The 21370-nt window shown below is 46.7% G+C and overlaps 1 protein-coding gene across 2 annotated transcripts in view; it reads right to left on the bottom strand.

Annotated features, from left to right (window-relative positions):
• Positions 1–21370, bottom strand: part of EDRF1 (erythroid differentiation regulatory factor 1) — a 155904-nt gene that overhangs the window by 78449 nt on the left and 56085 nt on the right. For both annotated transcript variants that reach the window (XM_033942621.1, XM_033942623.1), the window contains exons 11-13: positions 15776–15887; positions 4757–5023; positions 112–183 (exon numbers count right to left, since the gene is read on the bottom strand). In XM_033942621.1, the coding sequence (XP_033798512.1) occupies positions 112–183; positions 4757–5023; positions 15776–15887 (451 nt within the window). The remainder of the gene's footprint in view (positions 1–111; positions 184–4756; positions 5024–15775; positions 15888–21370) is intronic.

Genomic DNA, 21370 nt, shown 5'->3' on the forward strand with positions numbered 1-21370 from the left:
AAGAGAAAAATATCAAACCCTTTATGTGTATTACCAGAGTTTTTCAGAAGGCAATTCATTTTCCACAAAAGTAGATTAAGCCTTAGTACTATAGTATTCTTGTGAATTTACCTCGAGGACATAGCCGAGTACTAACCGACAACGCTCCTCAGTGTCATTGCAAACTGGAAATGCACAGCTGGGCTTCAGGGAATAAAAAACATCAGATTAGAGGATGCTAAATCTTTTTACAACACTTTGCTTGAATAATATATGAGAGCTTATGCTAAATGAAAGGACTATAGACTCACATGGAGAAGACTGCAATGCAATTCAAAAGGCTAATAAATTTTCACAGTAATATACTGCTGAAAAGAAAAACTACATCTCTCAAATACTAGTAATGCTCACCATCCATAAATATAATTTTTTATTTGTTTTTACATAGTTGAAGATGGCACATCAGTATGTAGCTTAGTATAAAGAGATTAGGTTCTTACCTTGCTAAGGCCTCCTTTTATCAAACCGTGTTAGGGCTTTTAATGCCGGCTGATGCAGTACATAAGAACATAAGAAATGCCTCTACTGGGTCAGACCTGAGGTCCATCGTGCCCAGCAGTCCGCTCACGCGGTGGCCCAACAGGTCTAGGACCTGTGCAGTAATCCTCTATCTATACCCCTCTATTCCCTTTTCCAGCAGAAAATTGTCCAATTCCCTCTTGAACCCCAGTACCGTACTCTGCCCTATCACGCCCTCTGGAAGCGCATTCCAGGTGTCCACCACACGTTGGGTAAAGAAGAACTTCCTAGCATTCGTTCTGAATCTGTCCCCTTTCAACTTTTCTGAATGCCCTCTTGTTCTTTTATTTTTTGAAAGTGTGAAGAATCTGTCCCTTTCTACTCTCTCTATGCCCTTCATGATCTTGTAAGTCTCTATCATATCCCCTCTAAGTCTTCTCTTCTCCAGGGAAAAAAGTCCCAGTTTTTCCAATCTCTCAGCGTATGAAAGGTTTTCCATCCCTTTTATCAGACGTGTCGCTCTCCTCTGAACCCTCTTGAGTATCGCCATATCCTTCTTAAGGTACGGCGACCAATATTGGACGCAGTACTCCAGATGCGGACGCACCATCGCTCGATACAATGGCAAGATAACTTCTTTCGTTCTGGTTGTAATACCCTATTTGATGATGCCTAGCATTCTATTTGCCTTCTTAGCAGCCTCTGCGCACTGTGCCGACGGCTTCATTGTCAAGTCCACCATCACCCCCAGGTCCCTTTCTTGGGTACTCTCATTTAAAAACATCCCTCCCATCGTATAGTTGTACCTCGGGTTTCTGTTTCCCACATGTAATACTTTACATTTCTCAACATTGAACTTCATCTGCCATCTCGTTGCCCATTCCCCTAGTTTGTTCAAGTCCCTTTGCAGTTTTTCACAGTCTTCTTTAGTCCGAGCTCTACTAAATAGTTTAGTGTCATCTGCAAATTTTATTATCTCACACTTTGTCCCTGTTTCCAGATCATTTATGAATACATTAAATAGCAGCGGCCCTAGTACTGAGCCCTGCGGGACCCCACTCGTGATCTTCCTCCAGTCCGAGTAGTGGCCCTTCACTCCCACCCTCTGTCTCCTACCCGCCAACCAGCTTCTGATCCAAAAGCTCCAACGCTCATGAGCAGGCTTGATAAAAAGGGGCCTAATATCTTTTCTAGTCAATAGGTGTGTCATTTTGAATGGATGGGTAATATCCCCATGCTTGCGAGCCGTGCAGAAAGAATTCACTCAAGATTTTGAATCCCTCCTCCTTCACTAGAGGGCTCTGCCTGCCTCCTTCAGTTTGTACCAAAGCAGGCAATAGCCCAATATAGAAACATATGTGAAGGAGAGGTACAGGGAAATTCCCCAAACTACAATTCTGTTCTGAAAATATAACAAACATGTTAAAACATTGCCACTGAACAATTGAAACAGTAAAATAATCACACCAGACAAACATTTATGGAGTCAAATATCCCCCAACTGACATCCAAATTTCAATTTTGACTCAAACTTTCTAACTGAGACAATAGCCATGCGCAGGAGATAACCGACAAAAGGTGTGGGGGGAGGCTCTAGAATGACACACCTATCCAATAGAAAAGATTTTAGTGCCAGTTTTTAGTGTCAGTCACAGCAGTAACAGCTCTGACACTCACAGAATTCCTATGAGCTTCGGAGATGTTACCGTTGAAGTCAGCGCTAAAAACCACGCTACAGTTTTGTAAAAAAGGGGAGGGGAGTTTAGTAAGGTAAGAACCTAATCTTTTTATCTAATGCAATAGGTGTGTCATTCTGGACAGAAGGGACATACAAAAGCAGTCCCAAAAATTTAGGCTGGGACCCCTGCATTGGCTCGTAACACTGAGGCCCCAAAGGTAGAATCCTCCCTTTCCACTAAATCCATTCTGTAAAACTTGGAAAATGTATGCAGTGTCCTGAAATCTCCTGGAAGAGACCACCTGAGCTTCCGCCCATGAAGAAGCCACTCTTCTAGTTGAATGTGCTTTTATGGAGAATGGTGACTTTTCCACAGGCAAAATATGCTGATGAAGTGGCACTACGGATCTATCTAGAACTCGTGGCCTAGGAGGCCACTGTGCCATGACTAGCCTGACTACTGAGCACAAAAAGATGGTCAGATAGCCAGATGTCATTGGTGACTTTCAGAAATCAAAGCAGCACCCTTTTCAAATCAATTTTAACAAAAATAAATTTTAACTATTTATAAACCATGTAATGCTCTCAATGAAAATATGGGTAAACTTAGAACAAATATAAAAGTGTAAAAAAAGGATAATGCTCATCAGTCTTGGACATCTTAAGGGACTCTTAAGGAGCATCCTAATGCTCTGTGACAAATACACTGATATCAGGATGCCAGGGAAACTAGGAAGACTGGAATCTCACTCTGCTCATTATAGAGCAGGGATAGAGGGGACCTGCTGAGACCCCAAGTTTAACTCCCACAAAGAGTCTGTGATAAACAGGGCTAAGGGTCTGAACAGCTAGCAGATCGTGGGCACATCCCCTAGATTTAGAGACACAACTGTATCCTGTGCACTCGCACCAACCTGCAATCTTGCATCTCCCGACATGGAGAGTTTGTTCTGTGACAGTAAAAGCATACAAATAGACTCCTCATCGACTGAGTCTACCTCAGAAATGCCCACCGAATCCTGGCCAGGATCTGACACTAAGGCAGATGTGCCTTGGGAACCCAAATCTCCTCACGCGCCTCTTGGTGTGCTACCAGACTTCTCCTGGGGATCTCATCCATCCAGATAAGCTCTCCACATCAGACTGATAAATTCTGGAGAAAATGTCATATTAGGCAGTGCGGAGTCTCCTTTAGATGACTCTAGTTTGCTTACAATGACCGCCATGCCAAGGCTCTGGAAGGGATCGACTCCCAACTGAGACCCTTGACCATTCTTCAGCCCTAGAGAGCAAAAGGAAGACTAAGCTGGCCTCTCCTGCCCCCCCCCCTCTGTAGTACAAGCCTGGCATGAATTTGGGGTAAAGGAGCCTGAGGACTCCATCCCAGCCAGTTTTGAGGCAAACAAGGAGATTTGAAGGTTCTGAATAACTTTGAAAAAAAAAATCAGAAAATTCAAGGTGGCCATGCATGCGGCAGCATTTTGGTATCAACAATGACTCCAAAACACTTTAACTAAAACAAAAAACCTGCAATTTTGGAGGTAGGGAAACCTAAGGGAAGGGGTAGAAACCTTTAAAAAATGGTTTCAAATTTTCTTCATAGATTGTAACAGCCTTATTCACTGTAACCTGTGCTGGAAATGTGCTACTGCCTGCCTCAGCTCCAAAGGTAGCTGGATCTGAGAGAAGAAATCACTGCCTCAAACAGACTACTCCTCCAACGCTGAATCTTCAGGCTGGCAGTCGGACCTGTGTCTGAATGAGCTTTGAACCCCTGCAGACAAGAAGGGTGGAGGCGAAATGGAGCTGGTACCCTGCAGAGCCCTAGTGAGCCCCCTGTGGATGCCCAACAGCCTGCACTCAAGACCCTGCGATGCAGTAGGTGAGCAATGCTACAAGGGGAGCAGACCCTGAACTCCAGAAAAAAGTTTCAGGCTGGCCAACAGGTACCACAGAGGGAGTGGCCTATCAGCTGCATACCTCAGTCTGTTTCTCATCCACGCAGGCAGAATTGGACCCTAGACGAGGGGAGCTCTGAACACCAAAAACCATTAAAAAATTGTGAAAAGATCTCCCCAAAAAGTATACAGAGCAGATCAGAAACATTCTTTCTGGATTCCTTCTGCACGGCTCATATGGGATATTACCATCCGTCCAGAATGACACACCTATTGTACTAGAATTACAAATACTTTTAGGTTTTATATATAAGGCTCTTCTTTCTCTTGCTATATCCTTCAATGATCCTCTCTCTTCTCCAAGACCACTTATTTCATAGATGTACTAAGCTTTCTTGCTGAAATTCTAAAAGTGACACCAGTCCTGCAAGAAGGCCTCAGACATGTCTAATCTATGTTATCACTCAGTTCTCAGATAAAATTTAGCATCAAACGGTTATCATGCTTTTCTCCAACATCAAAATCATTCTTCCCAGATGTAACACAAAAGAAAAAATGCAACAAGGGTCTTTGATGATGCATATGAAAATACTTAACTAAGATAACATCAAACAAGCATTCAAATGCAATTAACAGTGCAATTTGTATGCTGCAGAAATGCTGAATTAAATGGATGTCTTACTCTTATCTGATGGGTGGATTTATATTTCTCTGGTACTGACAATTCACCAACAGACTGGATTATGGCTACAGCCTTGCTGTCTGCATGCATATCAGAGTCATTGTTATAGCAGCCATTCTCATCACTGTCTGGCAGATCTTCCTCTTCTTCCTCCTCACTATAACTTTCATCCGAATTCCCACCGGAAGGTGCCTCTAAACTTTCTTCTTTTTTTGGTTCATCCAACTGGAAAAGCTCGGAGAGCATGTAATTGGCAGAAGCAATAATCTTATTTTAAAAAGGAAAAAAGAAAAGTAATTATACTGAATTACCTGTCACCAATTGTATGAAATTCTGTAAATAATGATGACTTCTAGAAGCATGATTGCATTCAGAGTTCTTTCAATTATGACCATAAAATTACTGGAAGTCAGAATGCCTTATCCTTAGACAACTGGATTATTATAACAGCATTTATTTGGGTTGTTCTAAATTTTTACAGGGAGAACTACAGACTGATTCAGATTAAATTCTTAGACTACCTTTGGGAGGAACGTAGGATGAGTACAAAGAACTACTCTATCATGGTAGAAAGTTGTATAAGGTAGTTCTACCACAAATGCCTAAAGCTAACCGACTCAGCATACAGAAATGATATAGATTAAGAAGACAACTTTCCAAGTGAGATGCTTTAAGGATGACATTGTAAGTGGTTCAATGTAAGTGGTTCAAAGGGAGGCTTCATTAGGTTTGAAGGTATAATATTTAGATTCCAAGCCACTGGAAGAAGCTAGATTGGCTGCTTAGTATGCAACAGACCTTTCATGATGCACTGACAAAGGTTTGTTTTTTTAAAATCTAAAAGAGCATGAAAAGCTGAAATAGTACCAAGACGATTTTTCAATGAAGTTTTGAGAACAGAATCACGATCTTTCACTGAAGTTTTGAGACCAGAATCTGAGAGATATAAAGTAGTAATCTAAAACCAATGGGAGAGGACAAGATATTGGATCCAAAGAGTTGAGGTGACACCACACTGTGAAGAGAGTCCACTTTAAGTGATAGCAGCACTGTGTAGAGGGTTTACTGGAAACCTTGAGTATAGCTGATACAGTGGAGCAAAGAGTGCAAAAGCATCTAGCAGTTGGAATAGAGATACCATACTGTGAGAGTCAATGTGTATAGATTGGAATGAGGAAGGGAGCCCTCATTCTCAGTCAGGAGCTTTGGAAAGATCTGAAGTGGAATGGGGTCTCATACACTGAATTGTAGAAGAGGAAACCATGGTTGACTTGGCCACCGAGGTGCTATGAGGATCATGGTGGTATGCTCCTGGTGAAGTTTGAATAGTTTTCCCGATTAGAGGTAGTGGAGGGAAAGTATACAGAAACCTGTTTGTCCAGTTGAGAAGGAAGGCATCGTACTCAAGCAATTGTGAGGTAGATCCTGAACAGAAAACGGAGTTTATGATTGGGGGGGAGGAACTAAAAGTCCACTTCTGGGGTACCCCACTGTACAAATATTTGATGCAACACAGCTGAGTTGAGTGACCATCTGTGAGGTTGTGGTAGCCTGCTTAACCTGTCCGACAGGACGTTCTGTTTACCTGCGAGATATACCACTTTGAGGAATATGTTGCATGGGATTGTCCAGTACCAAATCTTCATAGCTTCCTGACAGTGGAGGTGAGATCCTGGGCCCCCTTGTTTGCTTACATAGTACATCGCCATCTGATTGTCCGTCCGAATAAGTACTACTTGCTTGAGGATGTGCTCTTGGAATGAGACAAGCGCATTTTTGAATTGCTCGAAGTATGAGAAGATTGATATGGAGAGACTTCTCTTGGTGATTCCAACTGCTTTAAGTATGGAGATCATCAAGATGGGCTCCCCAACCTAGTCCAGATGCATTTGTCATCAATATCTTTTGATGCTGTGGAGTGTGGAATAGAAAACCTCTTGATAGGTTGGTCAGTGATACCCACCACTGGAGAGATTGGTAAGGTTACCTGTATGTTGTGGAATAATGAATTTGAGGCTTATGACCATTCAGTTGAAAGGGTCCACTAAGTTACCCTGAGATGCAGACAAGCAAACAGAACCACATGGACTGCAGATGCCATATGACCTAGAAGGCGCATATCTGACAAGCATATCTGATGTACTGAAGAGAAGAAACTTGTTTGCTGATAGAAAGCTGATTGTCTAGTCTCTGTTGTAGAAATGCACAACTGAATTGCATCTAAAAGAGCTCCTATGAATTCTTGAGTTTGTGTCGTTTATAGATGGGATTTTCTGATAGTTGACTGCAAATCCCAGAAGTTCTAGCAGCTGTACTGTTGCAGTAATTGTCTGGTGAGTTTGAAGAGGTGTCAGACCCTTGATCAGTCAATCGTATAGATAGGGGAAGCCACCACCACTAAGCATATTGTAAATACTCTAGGTGCCGATGCTAAGTGAAACGGGAGCACCTTATATTGGAAATGGTGCATCCCCACCCAAAAGCACAGATACTTTTGGTGTGTTGAGATGATGGGAAGATTGATATAAGCTTCTTTGAGATTTAGAGGCACTTTTTTCAATGGCATTTAGTTGGAGAAGAGCTGAGAGCTCTTGGTGAAGGAGAGCTGTCTGATGGGAATTGAAAGATGACTTTCATGGAGTGTAATCTGGGAGTTTTGCTTGAAAGTGAAGGGCATAACCATGTCTCACTACTTTGAAAGACCCACTGCTCTGTTACGATAGTCCATTGATGGCAGAAATGAGTGAGACGACCCTCTATTGGAAGGGTTTGTGATGAAGGCTGTGGTATACTCTTTAAAAGAAAGTCAAACTTTTTGGTGACATTGAGATGGCATTTTTTGGGATCTAAGTAGAAGGTACTGAATATCTTTGTTTTGGATAGTAAGAGGATCTCCTAGAGGTGTAAAATCTCTTAGATGACTGAGACTTAGAGGCTTTTGTGGACAATAGGGCGGTCATAGAATCCTCATCTCTTTTTTTTTTTGAGTCGCCTCAATTTTATCCCCCAAAAGATCATTTCCAAGCAGGGAATACTAGCCAACCTCTCCTGAACATTAGTATCGAGGTCAGAGACACGGAGCCATGCTTGCCTTCGCATGGTGATGGAAAGTGCCAAAGCTCTGGAAGTGATGTTGAAGGCATCAAGGACAGACCATGCTATATATTTCCTAGTTTCAAAGAGGTCATGTATGTTATGCTGAAAAAGCACAGTTACTTACCGTAACAGGTGTTATCCAGGGACAGCAGGCATATATTCTCACATGTGGGTGACGTCATCTACGGAGCCCCGGCGCGGACAGCTTTTCAAGCAAACTTGATTGAAGTTTCAAGTTTGCACACTGCACCACGCATGTGCATGCCTTCTCGCCCACTAGAGGGCGCATCCCACCTCGTGGTCCTCAGTTCCATAACTAGCAAGGAAGCCATCCCCGGGGAGGCGGGCGGGTTGTGAGAATATATGCCTGCTGTCCCTGGATAACACCTGTTACGGTAAGTAACTGTGCTTTATCCCAGGACAAGCAGGCATGATATTCTCACATGTGGGTGACCTCCAAGCTAACCAAAACAGGGCAGGTGGGAGGATGGCAATTTAGGAAAACAGATTTTGCAATACTGACTGGCCAAACCGGCCGTCACTCCTGGATAGAGTGTCCAGACAGTAGTGAGAGGTGAATGTATGAACCGAAGACCAAGTGGCAGCCTTACATATGTCCTCCATCGGAGTGGATCGGAGAAAAGCTATCGAAGCTGCCATTGCTCGGACCTTGTGACCCGTGACCCGACCCGGGGGAGGAAGGCCAGCCTGAGCGTAGCAAAAGGAAATGCAAGCGGCCAACCAGTTAGACAGAGTGCGCTTGGAAACTGGATGCCCTAATCGATTGGGATCGAAGGACAAAAACAATTGAGGGACCTTCCGATGAGACCTGGTGCGTTGAAGATAATATGCCAACGCCCTCTTACAGTCAAGCGTGTGAAGCGCCGTCTCGCCAGGATGGGAGTGGGGCTTCGGGAAGAACACAGGAAGGACAATGGACTGATTGAGGTGGAAGTCCGAAACAACTTTAGGTAAAAACTTAGGATGGGTGCGGAGAACCACCTTGTCGTGATGAAAGACCGTGAAAGGAGGGTCCGCAACCAAGGCTTGCAACTCCCCAATCCGCCTGGCGGAGGTGAGGGCAATCAGAAACACCGCCTTCCAAGTCAGAAATTTCAAGAGGGACTTGTTGAGTGGCTCAAAAGGGGGTTTCATCAGTTGAGCCAGAACTACATTCAAATTCCACACGACAGACGGAGGCTTAAGAGGGGGGCAAACCCTGAGTAGCCCTTTCATGAAGCGTGTCACCAAGGGATGGAGTGACAGAGGGCGTCCCTCCAGAGGTTGGTGGAAAGCAGAAATCGCACTGAGATGAACCCGCACCGAAGTGGTTTTCAAGCCGGAGCGCGACAAATGAAATAAATATTCTAAAACCGAGGATACCGGAACTGATACCGGATCCAGGTGAAAAGACGAGCACCAGGTGGAAAACCTGGTCCATTTCTGCGCATAGCAAAGCCTCGTCGAGATCTTGCGGGAGGCTTCCAACACCTCCTTCACCGATTGAGACAGGTCCGGAGGAGTCAGGGAACAAGAAACCAGGCTGTCAGGTGCAATGACTGCAGATTGGGATGTAACATGGATCCTTGACTCTGAGACAGCAGAGAAGGAGAGACAGGCAGGGGAAGAGGCTCTCTGGCACTGAGCTGGAGCAGCAGGGAGAACCAGTGCTGACGCGGCCACCGAGGTGCTATGAGAATCATCGTGGCCGTGGACGATTTTAGGTGTACCAACGTTCGCATGATCAGAGGGAACGGAGGGAATGCATACAGGAACCTCCCTTCCCAGTCGAGTAGGAAGGCATCCGCTTCCAGACGGTCCTGCGAGTACATCCGAGAACAATATAGTGGTAGTTTGTGTGTCTCCGGAGAGGCAAACAGATCCACCTGTGGCGTTCCCCAGCGAGCGAAAACCTCGCGTAGAACTGCTGAGTGTAGAGTCCACTCGTGCGGTTGCAGAAGTCGACTCAGTTTGTCCACCAGGCAATTCCGTTCTCCTTGGATGTAGACCGCCCGGAGGAAGATGTTCCGGGAGGCCGCCCACTCCCAGAGGCGAAGAGCTTCGGAGCAGAGGGGCCATGACCCCGTTCCTCCCTGCTTGTTCACATAATACATTGCCACCTGATTGTCCGTGCGGACGAGGACCACCTGGTCCTGCAATATGTGAACGAAGGCTCGAAGTGCTAGGAAGATGGCTCGCAGCTCTAGCACGTTGATATGACACTGACGGTCTTCTGTCGACCACAGGCCCTGCGTGCGAAGACCGTCGAGATGGGCTCCCCACGCGTACTCCGAGGAGTCCGTGGTCAGGACCTTGCGAAAAGGCGGAGTGCGGAACAATAGCCCCATGGACAGATTTGAAGAGTCTGTCCACCAACGCAGCAATTTCCGCAAGGGCGGAGTTACCGAAATGAGGCGAGACACCGGGTCGCACTCCTGACGCCACTGGGACGCGAGGGTCCACTGAGGGATCCTCAGATGTAGCCTCGCAAACGGCGTGACATGTACCGTCGAGGCCATATGGCCCAGCAGCATCATCATGCGCTTGGCCGACACCCTTGATAGTTGAGAGACCTGGCGGCTCATCCGTACCAAGGTTTCCAACCGCTGGGTCGGCAGGTAGGAGCGTAGGCGCACCGTGTCCAGCACCGCACCTATGAATTGAAGAGACTGCGACGGCCTCAACTGAGACTTTGGAAAGTTTATCTCGAACCCGAGAGTTTGCAGGAAGGCAATAGACTGTCGGGTCGCTGAGATAACCCCCTCCATGGTCGGGGCTTTGATGAGCCAATCGTCCAGGTAAGGGAACACATGGAGTCCACGTGACCTGAGGGCTGCTGCAACCACCACCATGCACTTCGTGAATACTCGTGGGGACGCGGCCAGGCCGAAGGGCAGTACCCTGTACTGGAGGTGGAGGTCCCCCACCTGGAATCGTAAGAATCTTCGACAGGCGGGGTGCACCGGAACATGGGTGTATGCTTCCTTCAGGTCGAGGGAGCACATCCAGTCCCCTTCCCCCAAGAGGGGGTACAAAGCCGGGAGAGATAGCATTCGAAACTTCTCCCGTGCCAGGAATTTGTTGAGCTTCCTGAGGTCCAGTATGGGGCGCAGGTCCCCGGTCTTTTTTGGGACCAAAAAGTAGCGGGAGTAAAACCCCGTACCCCACTGGTCCTTGGGGACCGGCTCGACCGCCCGAAGCTTCAAGAGGGCTTTGGCTTCGGTTATAAGGGTCGGTAGCTGCGAACGGTTGCAGGGGACTAAACTTGGGGGACTGTCCGGCGGCGAGGACACAAAGTTGAGCGAGTAGCCCTCGGAGACGATCCGGAGCACCCAAGCGTCTGAGGTAATCCCGGTCCATGCCTCCCGGAAGGACCGAAGACGGCCCCCGATAGGAAGGGGTTCCTGTGAAAGTGCGGAGGGGAACCCGCCCCGTCCGCTCAGCCCGTCAAAAGGAAGGCGCGGGCTTAGAAGGGCCCTGCGCCTGGGCTTGGGTTTGTCCCCCTCTGCCTCGCTGAGACGGACGTCTCGGAGGCGGTCTCGAGAAAGCCGGGGTCGACTTCTGAGGGTATCGGCGCGGCGGAGGCCGAAAGGGTTTCTGCGGCGGGGGCCTAGGTTTGGGGCGGACCAGGGATGCTAGAGAGCGCTCCTGTTTCGACAAGCGTTTGGTCGCCGCATCCAATGACTCGTCGAATAACTCGGACCCCACACAAGGCAAGTCTGCCAGGCGTTCCTGCAGGTTTGGGTCCATGTCGAGGGTGCGAAGCCAGGCCAAGCGGCGCATGGCCACCGCGAGGGCCGACACCCTCGAAACCAGCTCAAAGGCGTCGTACACTGCGTGGAATAGGTACAACCGCAATTGAGACAGGTTGGACATAAACTTATCGAATCCTGCTCTTTGGGAGTCCGGTAACGAGTTTCGATATTGAGGAAGGTCCTTCACCATACCACGCAAATAGGAGGAAAAGGTGAAGGCGTAATTTAGAACCCTGGTGGCCATCAGGGAATTTGAATAGAGGCGACGGCCAAACTTGTCCAGGGTCCGCCCCTCCCTGCCTGGTGGAACCGCCGCAGAAACCCGTGAGGGCTGTGATTTTTTAAGAGCAGACTCCACCAGAAGAGACTGGTGTGAGAGCTGCGCCTTATCGAACCCTTTAGGGGGAATCGTCCATTTTTGAAGGCACAGACGTGACTGTAAGAGGGTTTGACAAGTTATTCAGCCAGGTTTGCAGAAGGACACTGTTGAGAGGGAGTCTAGGCACCTCCCTAGGAAGAGTGGGGAGGTCCTGTTCCTCCAAAAATTCCTTGGAATACCGAGAGCCTACCATCAGGTCAATCCCCAGGGCTTGGGCCATGTCCTGAACGAAGGATGAAAATGAGGACGGCCTAGCCTGGGGAGACGGGGTTCTCGACCGCCCCACCGAGGAGAGGGGGGAGGCCTCATGGGAATAATGAGGATCCCTGACCGATCCCGAATCCCAGGATCCCCTCTCGAGGGCCCTCGAGGGGGAAGGGGAAGTTATCCTCCTCGCAGAGCCCTTGGGTGAGGACCCAGGGGTTCGTGGGACACTCTCCCGTTTCCTCGGCGAGGCGGCCCGGGAAGACTTCCCATGAGGTGAGCGGAGGAGCCTCGGGTTGTCGAGGCGCAACTCCGACACCTGCAGCGCCTCGCCCCCGAACGACGAGGAGCGGTCGCGCCGAGGCGAGCCTCGGGGTCGCTTAGACTTCCTCGATCGACGCCCCGTCCGAGGTCGCGTCGAGGGCGAGGCGTGTCTGGAAGACCCGGAGGAAGAGGAGGAAAGACGGCGCACTCTGCGCAACTTTTCCTTGGGCCTTACACTCCGCTCAGGGGGTTCCCCCGAGGTCGAGGTCCGGGGCGGGGCCGAGACCGAGGTGAACGGGGCCACCGTACCCGAGACCGAGGTCGCCGAGGTCGGGGCTCCCGAGGGAGCCGAGGCCGGGGCCTCCGAGACCGAAGGCGCCCCGGCCGAGGTCGAGGCCGCCGGAACCGCAGCACGCTGCAACACTTCCAGGGCTCCCGACAGCTCCGATGAGATCAGAGCTCGGAGGAGATCCTGGAAGGCCGGAATCCCCACGAAGGTGGGGAGTTCCGAGTCCGGGGCACACTCCCTGGAGGGCGACCTTGGTCTCGAGTATTCCCTCGGGGTGTGCGGAGTCGAGGTCCGATGCGGGGCCGGGGTCGACCCACCCGCCTTGGCCTGACTCGAGGATGGCTTCTTTGCTGAAGGGGATGGAACAGAGGACTTACCCGAAGCTTGCTTCACTGACGACGCCTTCGAGGAAGAGGGCCGAGGCGAGGCCGAGGCCCCCGAGGACGCCGAGGCCGAGGTCAAGGCCGGGGCCGAAGCCGAGGCCGACGTCGAGGCCTTAGGTGCGTCGACGGCGAACAATTCGGCCATTCTTGCCTTACGGCGACGGAGGGCCCTGTTTTGGAAGGTAGCACAGCGATCACACGAGTCTGTCGGATGTTCGGGCCCAAGACAGACAATGCACCACCGGTGAGGGTCGGTGATGGAAAGCAACCTTTCACACCGGCTGCACTTTTTGAATCCCGTAACAGGACGGGACATCCACGAAGGAAAAGAAGAAGGCCGGGAACGTACCGACGTCCCGCGGCCACGGATTCCGGGAGCCCCCGGAGTCCGAGGAAAAACGAAAGACTTTTTTTTTTTTTTTTTGAAAGGAACCGAAAAGAAAAACAGCACCGCGAACTAATTCGAAGGGAAAACAAACTAAACGCGGCAGCTAGAAGGCAAAAACACTGGAGCTCAGATCCACAGGGCTTTCTTGCTCCGCGGAAAAATTTGAACTGAGGACCACGAGGTGGGATGCGCCCTCTAGTGGGCGAGAAGGCATGCACATGCGTGGTGCAGTGTGCAAACTTGAAACTTCAATCAAGTTTGCTTGAAAAGCTGTCCGCGCCGGGGCTCCGTAGATGACGTCACCCACATGTGAGAATATCATGCCTGCTTGTCCTGGGATAAGAATTGAGATGATCTGATGGAATGTATTGATCATAGGCAGACAACTTTTGTAAGAGGGACTTAAAAAGTCATGTAAACATTATAATTCAGGATTCTCCTTGACAACATCATGCTCTGCAAGATTCTATGACCAAATCTATCCAAGGTTTTCCCTTCTCTTCCAGGTGGATTGCTGGCATAAGTCCTGGGACTATTAGATTTCTTTAATGCTGATTAAACTGGAAGTTAAAGTCTGTTAAACCATGGACAGGACTGAACTTGGTAGTGTGTGTCGAGTTTCCTGGGAGCTGCTGGAAATAGCAGAAGCATCTCCTAGTCCTTAAACATTTTCTCTTTCATCAGATTGTGAAATGGGAGCTTAAAGACAGTCCTTTGGCTATTCTTCATAATCCAGAGCATCCATAAGTTCAGCCGTGGGCTCGGCTTCAGACTCCATCTTTATTGGCAAGGCATTACCCATCTATCTTACAATAAAAATCTAGTGAAAGAAAGATTTTCTGGTGGCGACCTCCTTTGAGGAAGAAATGGAGATACGTTTGAAGGGATGCCATAAGAATCCCGAGTTTGATAGATCCCAATATCTGAGGAGTGTTGAGACAAATCAGTCATAATGATCAATGTCATACCGCAGGGATCAAGATGGTCAATTTGACGCACTTATAGGGATTCCAAGAACACAGCTTCTTAGCTTTGCGGAAAAGTAAGAACTAAGAATATAAGAATTGCCGCTGCTGGGTCAGACGAGTGGTCCTATGAGCCAATGGGTGGGAAGGCACCAGTGTATGTGCAGAATAGCCAGTCTCAAAACTTTGAAAAACTTTTTAAAGTGACAGTACACTTTAATACTGTCCATACCAGGCTCAGTGGATGATTCTCACATGTGAGAATATACTGCCTGCTTGTCCTGGGATAACCCACAAAATGATATAAACAGGTCTTTAGCACAGCACTACTATGCTTTCTTAGCAAGGCCCAAGAATCTAAAACTATCATAAATTGGATTTGCAATGTCATTTAATATCTCTTTAAAAACAGGTCACCCCATAACACAGTCATACAGCTCTTTCTACAACAGATCATCATCACGATGTTACAAGACAGCTTTATCCTTTCCAGTTTGTTCATCTCTATGAGAATAGTGTGCTTCTACTTTGCACGTTGCAGTGTAAAACAAAGCACTCATGGCTATGCCAGAGAGCAGGATGCCTGAACACTTCCATTTCCTTTCTGTGTTTTACTGGCAGCCCTATTGATAGAAACAAAAACAAAAACTGTGGATACAGATGTTCTGGAGATAATTTATTAAACACTGACATATAAAACCATGAAAATTCAATTAAAAAAGTACAATGATAAAAAATACTGTGATAAAAATCCAACCAGACCCTACACGGTCCGTGTTTCGGCGAACACGCCTTCCTCAGGGGTCCAATGGTTTGCAACCTTCTTAGCATTTTTTTTGCTACTTCAGCTTGTCTGCGGTGTTCTTTGCTCACATGTTTAAAGACAATATACTGTTTTCAGTCCAATTCTTTATATGTGAGTTTGCAAACCATTGGACCCCTGAGGAAGGCATGTTCACCGAAACACAGAACGTGTAGGGTCTGGTTGGATTTTTATCACAGTATTTTTTATCATTGTACTTTTTTAATTGAATTTTCATGGTTTTATGTGTCAGTGTTTAATAAATTATCTCCAGAACATCTGTATCCACAGTTTTTGTTTTCATTGGTGGATTATTTTCACTGTGGATCATTGGGTTTCCCCATTTTTCTTTGTTGTGCAGCCCTATTGATAGAAACAGTGGCAGCCAGTGAAACTGAATTTCTTCTTACTTAACAATATCCTCACTTGTGAGAAGGATAGATCCCAGGGCTATAGTCTATTACATATTAGCATGAAATTAAACTAATTCTTACTTGAGGATGTCTGCCTTTGTCTAACAATTTAACACAATTTAGGAGCAATGTTCTGATAGTTCCATAGTGCTTCCTGTTCTGGTTTTTCTTCAGCATCATGTTGTAAGCAACCCTGAAAGAAAATCAACACATAAAAATGATTGAGAATGGAAACAGTTTATTCTATCACCAACTTATTAAACAGATTCTTACTTCTGTCTACTATCAAATATTTATTTACTTATTTACTTATATACCACTTATATCCTAAGTGGTTTACATTCAGGTGCATTATCATATTTCCCTATCTGTCCCGGTGGGCTCAAACTCTTATCTAGGGGATTAAGTGACTTGCCCAGGGTCAAAAGAAGCAGCAACACATTGAACCAACAGCCTCAGTGTGCTGAGGCTGTAGCACTAACCCCTGCGCCACACCCTCCCACTGGGGGGAAGGAGGAAAGAAATACAATTTCTTACAATTCAAGGAAAATACTATATTATAGATAATGGCAGTATTTCAAATAAAGTTACTATGGAGATAATTTTGGCAGGAGGGGATATATATCATAGTCTATCTCATTATTCAGTCTTGAAAGTTTTTGCTACAGATGGCAGCCGGCAAAAAAAAAAAAAAAACAGGTCAGAATTAGGGCTGCACCATTGATTAAAAATTTTAATCGTGCAATTAATTGCATAAAGCGACCCTACACATATCCTCCTGTATAGTGCAATATATACATAACAGGCATAAATTCTCAAAACTGACACATTTCAATTCAATTGTGCCACAGAAAGGTGATATATCAAAAAGAGATTAGGTTCTTTCTTTCTTTATTCCATTTTATATACTGTTCTCCCAGGGGAGCTCATAATGGTTTACATCAGTGGTCTCAAACTCAAATCTTTTGCGGGGCCACATTTTGGATTTGTAGGTACTTGGAGGGCCGCAGAAAAAAATAGTTAATGTCTTATTAAAGAAATGACAATTTTGCATGAGGTTAAACTCTTTATAGTTTATAAAACTTTCCTTTAACAGTTAAAAGGAAAGATATATAAACTATAAAGAGTTTTACCTTATGCAAAATTGTCATTTCTTTAATAAGACATTAACTATTTTTTCTGCGGCCCTCCAAGTACTCTATTTTTTTCTGCAGCACTCACATTTAAAGTTTAATATCTTTTCTTTCTCAAAACTGGCACATTTCAATCACTAAATTGAAAATAAAATCATTTTCCTACCTTTGTTTGGAAATTTCATGAGTCTCTGGTTGCACTTTATTCTTCTGACTGTGCATCCAATATTTCTTCCCTTCTTTCAGCCTCCTGTATGCTTCCTCTCCTCCAGACCTCATTCCCTCCCCCAACTTTTTCTTTCTTTCTCTATGTCTGTCTTTCTCTGATTCTGTGTTCCATTTTTTGCTTTGTTTCTGGCTCCCTGTCCCCCCCTTCTTTGTTTCTTCCTTCCTGCCCTCCCCCATGCCACCGCTGCCGGGGAATAGGCTGCTGCTGCCGCCATCAGGAACAGGCCGAGATCTCCATGCTTCTCTTCTCCACGGGGCCGACCACCCGACGTCAATTCTAACGTCGGAAAGGATGTTCCGGGCAGCCAGGCAGCAATTGGCTAGCCAGAACGTCCTCTCGACGTCAGAATTGACGTCGGGTGGCGAGAGAAGCAGGGAGATCAAAGAGCACGGTGCCGGCCTGTTCCCTGATGGCAGCGGTGAGAAGGAAGGGAAGCAGGTTGGGCACCACTGCTCTAAACGAGCCACACTCTAGGGAGAACAGTGGAGGGTGGCCAGCTGTGCGGACCGCCCCCCCCCCCCCTTGGTACGCCACTGGAGCAGCAGCGGCCGGCTCGTTCCGTTCAAAGCGCAGGTGGCGGCTCCTTGCGAGATCCGCGCCTACGTCTGAAGCCTCTCTGATGTTGTGATGTCAGAGAGGCTTCCGATGCAGGAGTGGATAGCGCAAGGAGCCGCCAACCCGCGGCTTTAAACGGAACAAGCCGGCCAGACACGCTGCTGCTCCAAAAGGAAGAGAATGATCCAGTCCAGACTGCGGGCCGCAAATAAAACCTGGAGAGCCACATACGGCCCGCGGATCGTGTGTTTGAGACCGCTGGTTTACATTAATTTATTCAGGTACTCAAGCATTTTTCCCTCTCTCTCTCCTGGCAGGCTCACACTCTATCCTGGGGCAATGGGGGATTAGGTGACCTGCCCAGGGTTACAAGGAGCAGCATGGGTTTGAACCCACAATCTCAGGGTGCTGAGGTTGTAGCTTTAATCTTTGTGCTGCTGGCCCTGACTCTGGGAGTAGCCGATTCCTTTTAACACCTGTGACAGAGAAAAGTTGGCAATCCAAGAAATCCCTAGATTTTAGCCACGGAATAAAAGAACTTGCCCTGTCACTAGGGAAAGAGCCATAAATAACATCTTACCTTACTAATACCTTTTCTAGTAGATATGTCATTCTGGACAGATGGGTAATATTCCAATGCTTGCGAGTCATGCAGAAGGAATCCACGCCAGCTTTGGAAGGTAGGTTTCTGTCTAGGGAAGCTAGAAATTTCACTGGAGCTACTGCTGCGATGACTGACCACACAATTTCCATGCGAACACATGGAACCTTCAGGGCCTCATTGACACGTAAGATCCAGAATGGGTCTTCAGTCGTCAGAGCCTTATGAAGGATTTGGCAGTACTGGTTCTATGGCCTGAATTTCTACAAGTCTCTGTACTGTTGCTAAAACTCTGCATGACTTTTCTGGGCACCCCACTGGGAAGTCTACAAACCAGTTTGTTAGGGGATGAGCGAAATTGAGCTTGCACCCTCCTCGAATGACTTCCAGCACTCAGCGGTCTGATGAGATCTGCTTCCAGACCTCCGCATATAATAATAATAATAACAATAATAAATTTATTTTTATATACCGCCATACCACAAACAGTTCTAAGCAGTTTACAGGGGAAGAGACTGTATACAGACAGCGACATTACAGAGAACTTTCGAAATTACATTGGCATGTTAAGTTTAGTCAAGTTTATCTGGAAGTGTTTTGGAAGTACATCAAGGTTGAAGTGGGGTCAGAGAAATTTGTCCTTCCTAAACGTTTGGTACGAAAGTGCATTTGAGATGAAGTTGATTAAACATCTGTTCCATTTTCTTGCTTGGAATGATAATGTTCTATCGAGGTATCTCTTGTAGGTATAGCCCTTTAGGGATGGAAAAGCGAACAAGTAGGTACTACGTGCATTAACTGTACCTGGGAATTTGAATTGGTGAGACTGATAGGTTGGGGATGAACCTGTCATGGTTTTGAAGCAAAGGCAAGCAAACTTAAAAATGACTCTTGCTTCCACAGGCATCCAGTGTAGTTTTTTGTAATACGGGCCATAAATGAGACGGACTGCAGCATTTTGGACGATTCTCAGTCGTTTGATGGTTTTCTTAAGAGATCCCAAATATATAATATTTCAGCAGTCTAAGGTATTAGGATCAGGGATTGAACAAGCAGTCGAAAGGAGAAGAAATCAAAGTAATGTTTAATGGTACGAAGTTTCCATAAAGTGAGAAAGCAATTTTTGACTTGAGCGTTAGTGTGATCTTCAGTCCAGGGTGAAGCCAAGGATTTTAGTTGTAGGATTAATTGGGTAGTCTCAAGGAGGTGTTCACGATATTGTTTTTGGGACTTGCCAAGAAAATCTTGGATTTTTCGGGATTTAGTTTTAATTTGGAATACATAGTCCAATGTTCTACCTTGGTAAGGACAGATGAGATGAACTGTTCTGTCTCTTGGGTCAATGAGGTTATGGGAATAATTGTTATGTCATCCGCTTATATGTATGATTTCAGTTTTAAATCGGATAACATATTTCCCAGTGATGCCATGTAGATATTGAAAAGCAAGGGGAGCCCTGTGGCACTCCACAGGGATTGGACCAAGCTTGAGAGTAGGTTCCTTCACTGTAGACCTGGTAAGTATGTTTTTCTAGGAAACCCGTGAACCAATTTAGTACCTGTCCGGAAATGACGATGAAATCAAGGCACCTAAGCAGGATGTCATGATCAACAATGTTGAAGGCCTTCCTCCTATTCTCAGGGGAAGACTTTGGCCTTGGCATCACTGTGCCTTCTTGGAAGCTGAAGATGGACGAGGACAGGAGGCTTGGCTTAAGTCCTGTGAATCTCTGTCTTGACCCCTGACAGGATCTCTAAGAGCTCCTCCTCAATATTGATGAAAGCACCTGGAATTATGAAAATTAGACTGCCTAGAACCTCTAGAGGTTCACGGTCTGTTGTCCAGCAGAGATTTTGGCCGGCAATTTGCCACACTGGCCATCAGATCATCCAGACCCTTTCCAAACAAAATCTGTCCCTTGAAAGGGAGTCTGCTGAGAGTAGCTTTGGAGGTGGAAATCCCCTGCCCATTGCCTGATCCAAAGCATTTTGTGGGTTGAAAAGAAATAAGCTGAGACTTTGCTCATGACTCTGATGATGTCATTGAGAGCATCGGCTATATAACCACCCCTGCAAGCATAAGCTGCAGCAAAAGCTTGTCCTTTGCCAGGGTGAGCCCACACATCTTGGTATGAAAAGCATGTGCCACAAAAGCTGCTGTAGCTGCTTTGATCCCTAAGGCCAAAGCTTTGAAGAGTCTTTTAGGACCACATCTATTCTGTGATCCTGCATATCCTTTAATACTATGCCTCCCTCATTTAGCAGGGATGTGCGCTTAGTTATCTTAGCAACCAAGGAATCTACTTTAGGCTGAGCGAACATCTGTCGACACTCCTGAGCCATAGGATACAGCCTAGACATTGTTTTGGCTGCCTTTACAGAGCTCTCAGGAGCATCCCAGTGCTCATATCAGGATACCAAAGAAAAGATTTGGGCTGTACTCTCACTCCGCTCCATTCAAGATAGAACAATGAGTGGAAGAGGCCTGCTGGGAATCCAACTGTAACTGATGCAGGGAGTCAGTCATGAGCTCTAATAACACCAAAGGATTGAACCGCCAGCATACAGTGGGATCCTATCCTTGGTTGAGGACCACCATTGCTTCCTACTTACTTGCTCCTGTTTGTGACCCTATATCACCCAGCAGGGAAGACTCGCTCTATAACAGCAAGACAAACAGACTGAGCCCTCGACCTCTAAGTCCCTGCCAGAAAGGTCCACGGTATTCTGGTCAGTCGCTTCCAATTACCCTGATGCACCCAAGGCCAAATGCGCAACTCCTAGCTCACTGCCAGACCTTACATAAGGATCTCGGTTATCTAAAAAAGCTTTCCACATCAAATTAATAAATCAACTCCATCTTATTTCTCCAGGGCTCTGCGGCTTCCACGCTCTTATGCTTAGGTACACTGTTGTTCTGGGGCTCCAAGAGGGATTTTCTGTCAGTAGATAGGTCCTCAGAGGTTCCGCAGCTCTAGAGACCAAAGGGGAGGCTAAGCCCATTGCTCCTGCCTCCCCTACATGTACTGCGTGGCACATGGCGCAAGGGCACTCTTCCAGCATCTAAGTGCAAAACTGGCATTAACTAGGGGTAAAAGAGCCTGAGGACTCCATCCCTGCCAGCTTTGAGGCAAAATGAGGTGATTTGAAGGATCTGGA

This window comes from Geotrypetes seraphini, chromosome 4 (genome assembly GCF_902459505.1).
Source record: "Geotrypetes seraphini chromosome 4, aGeoSer1.1, whole genome shotgun sequence".
Taxonomy (NCBI): Eukaryota; Metazoa; Chordata; class Amphibia; order Gymnophiona; family Dermophiidae; genus Geotrypetes; species Geotrypetes seraphini.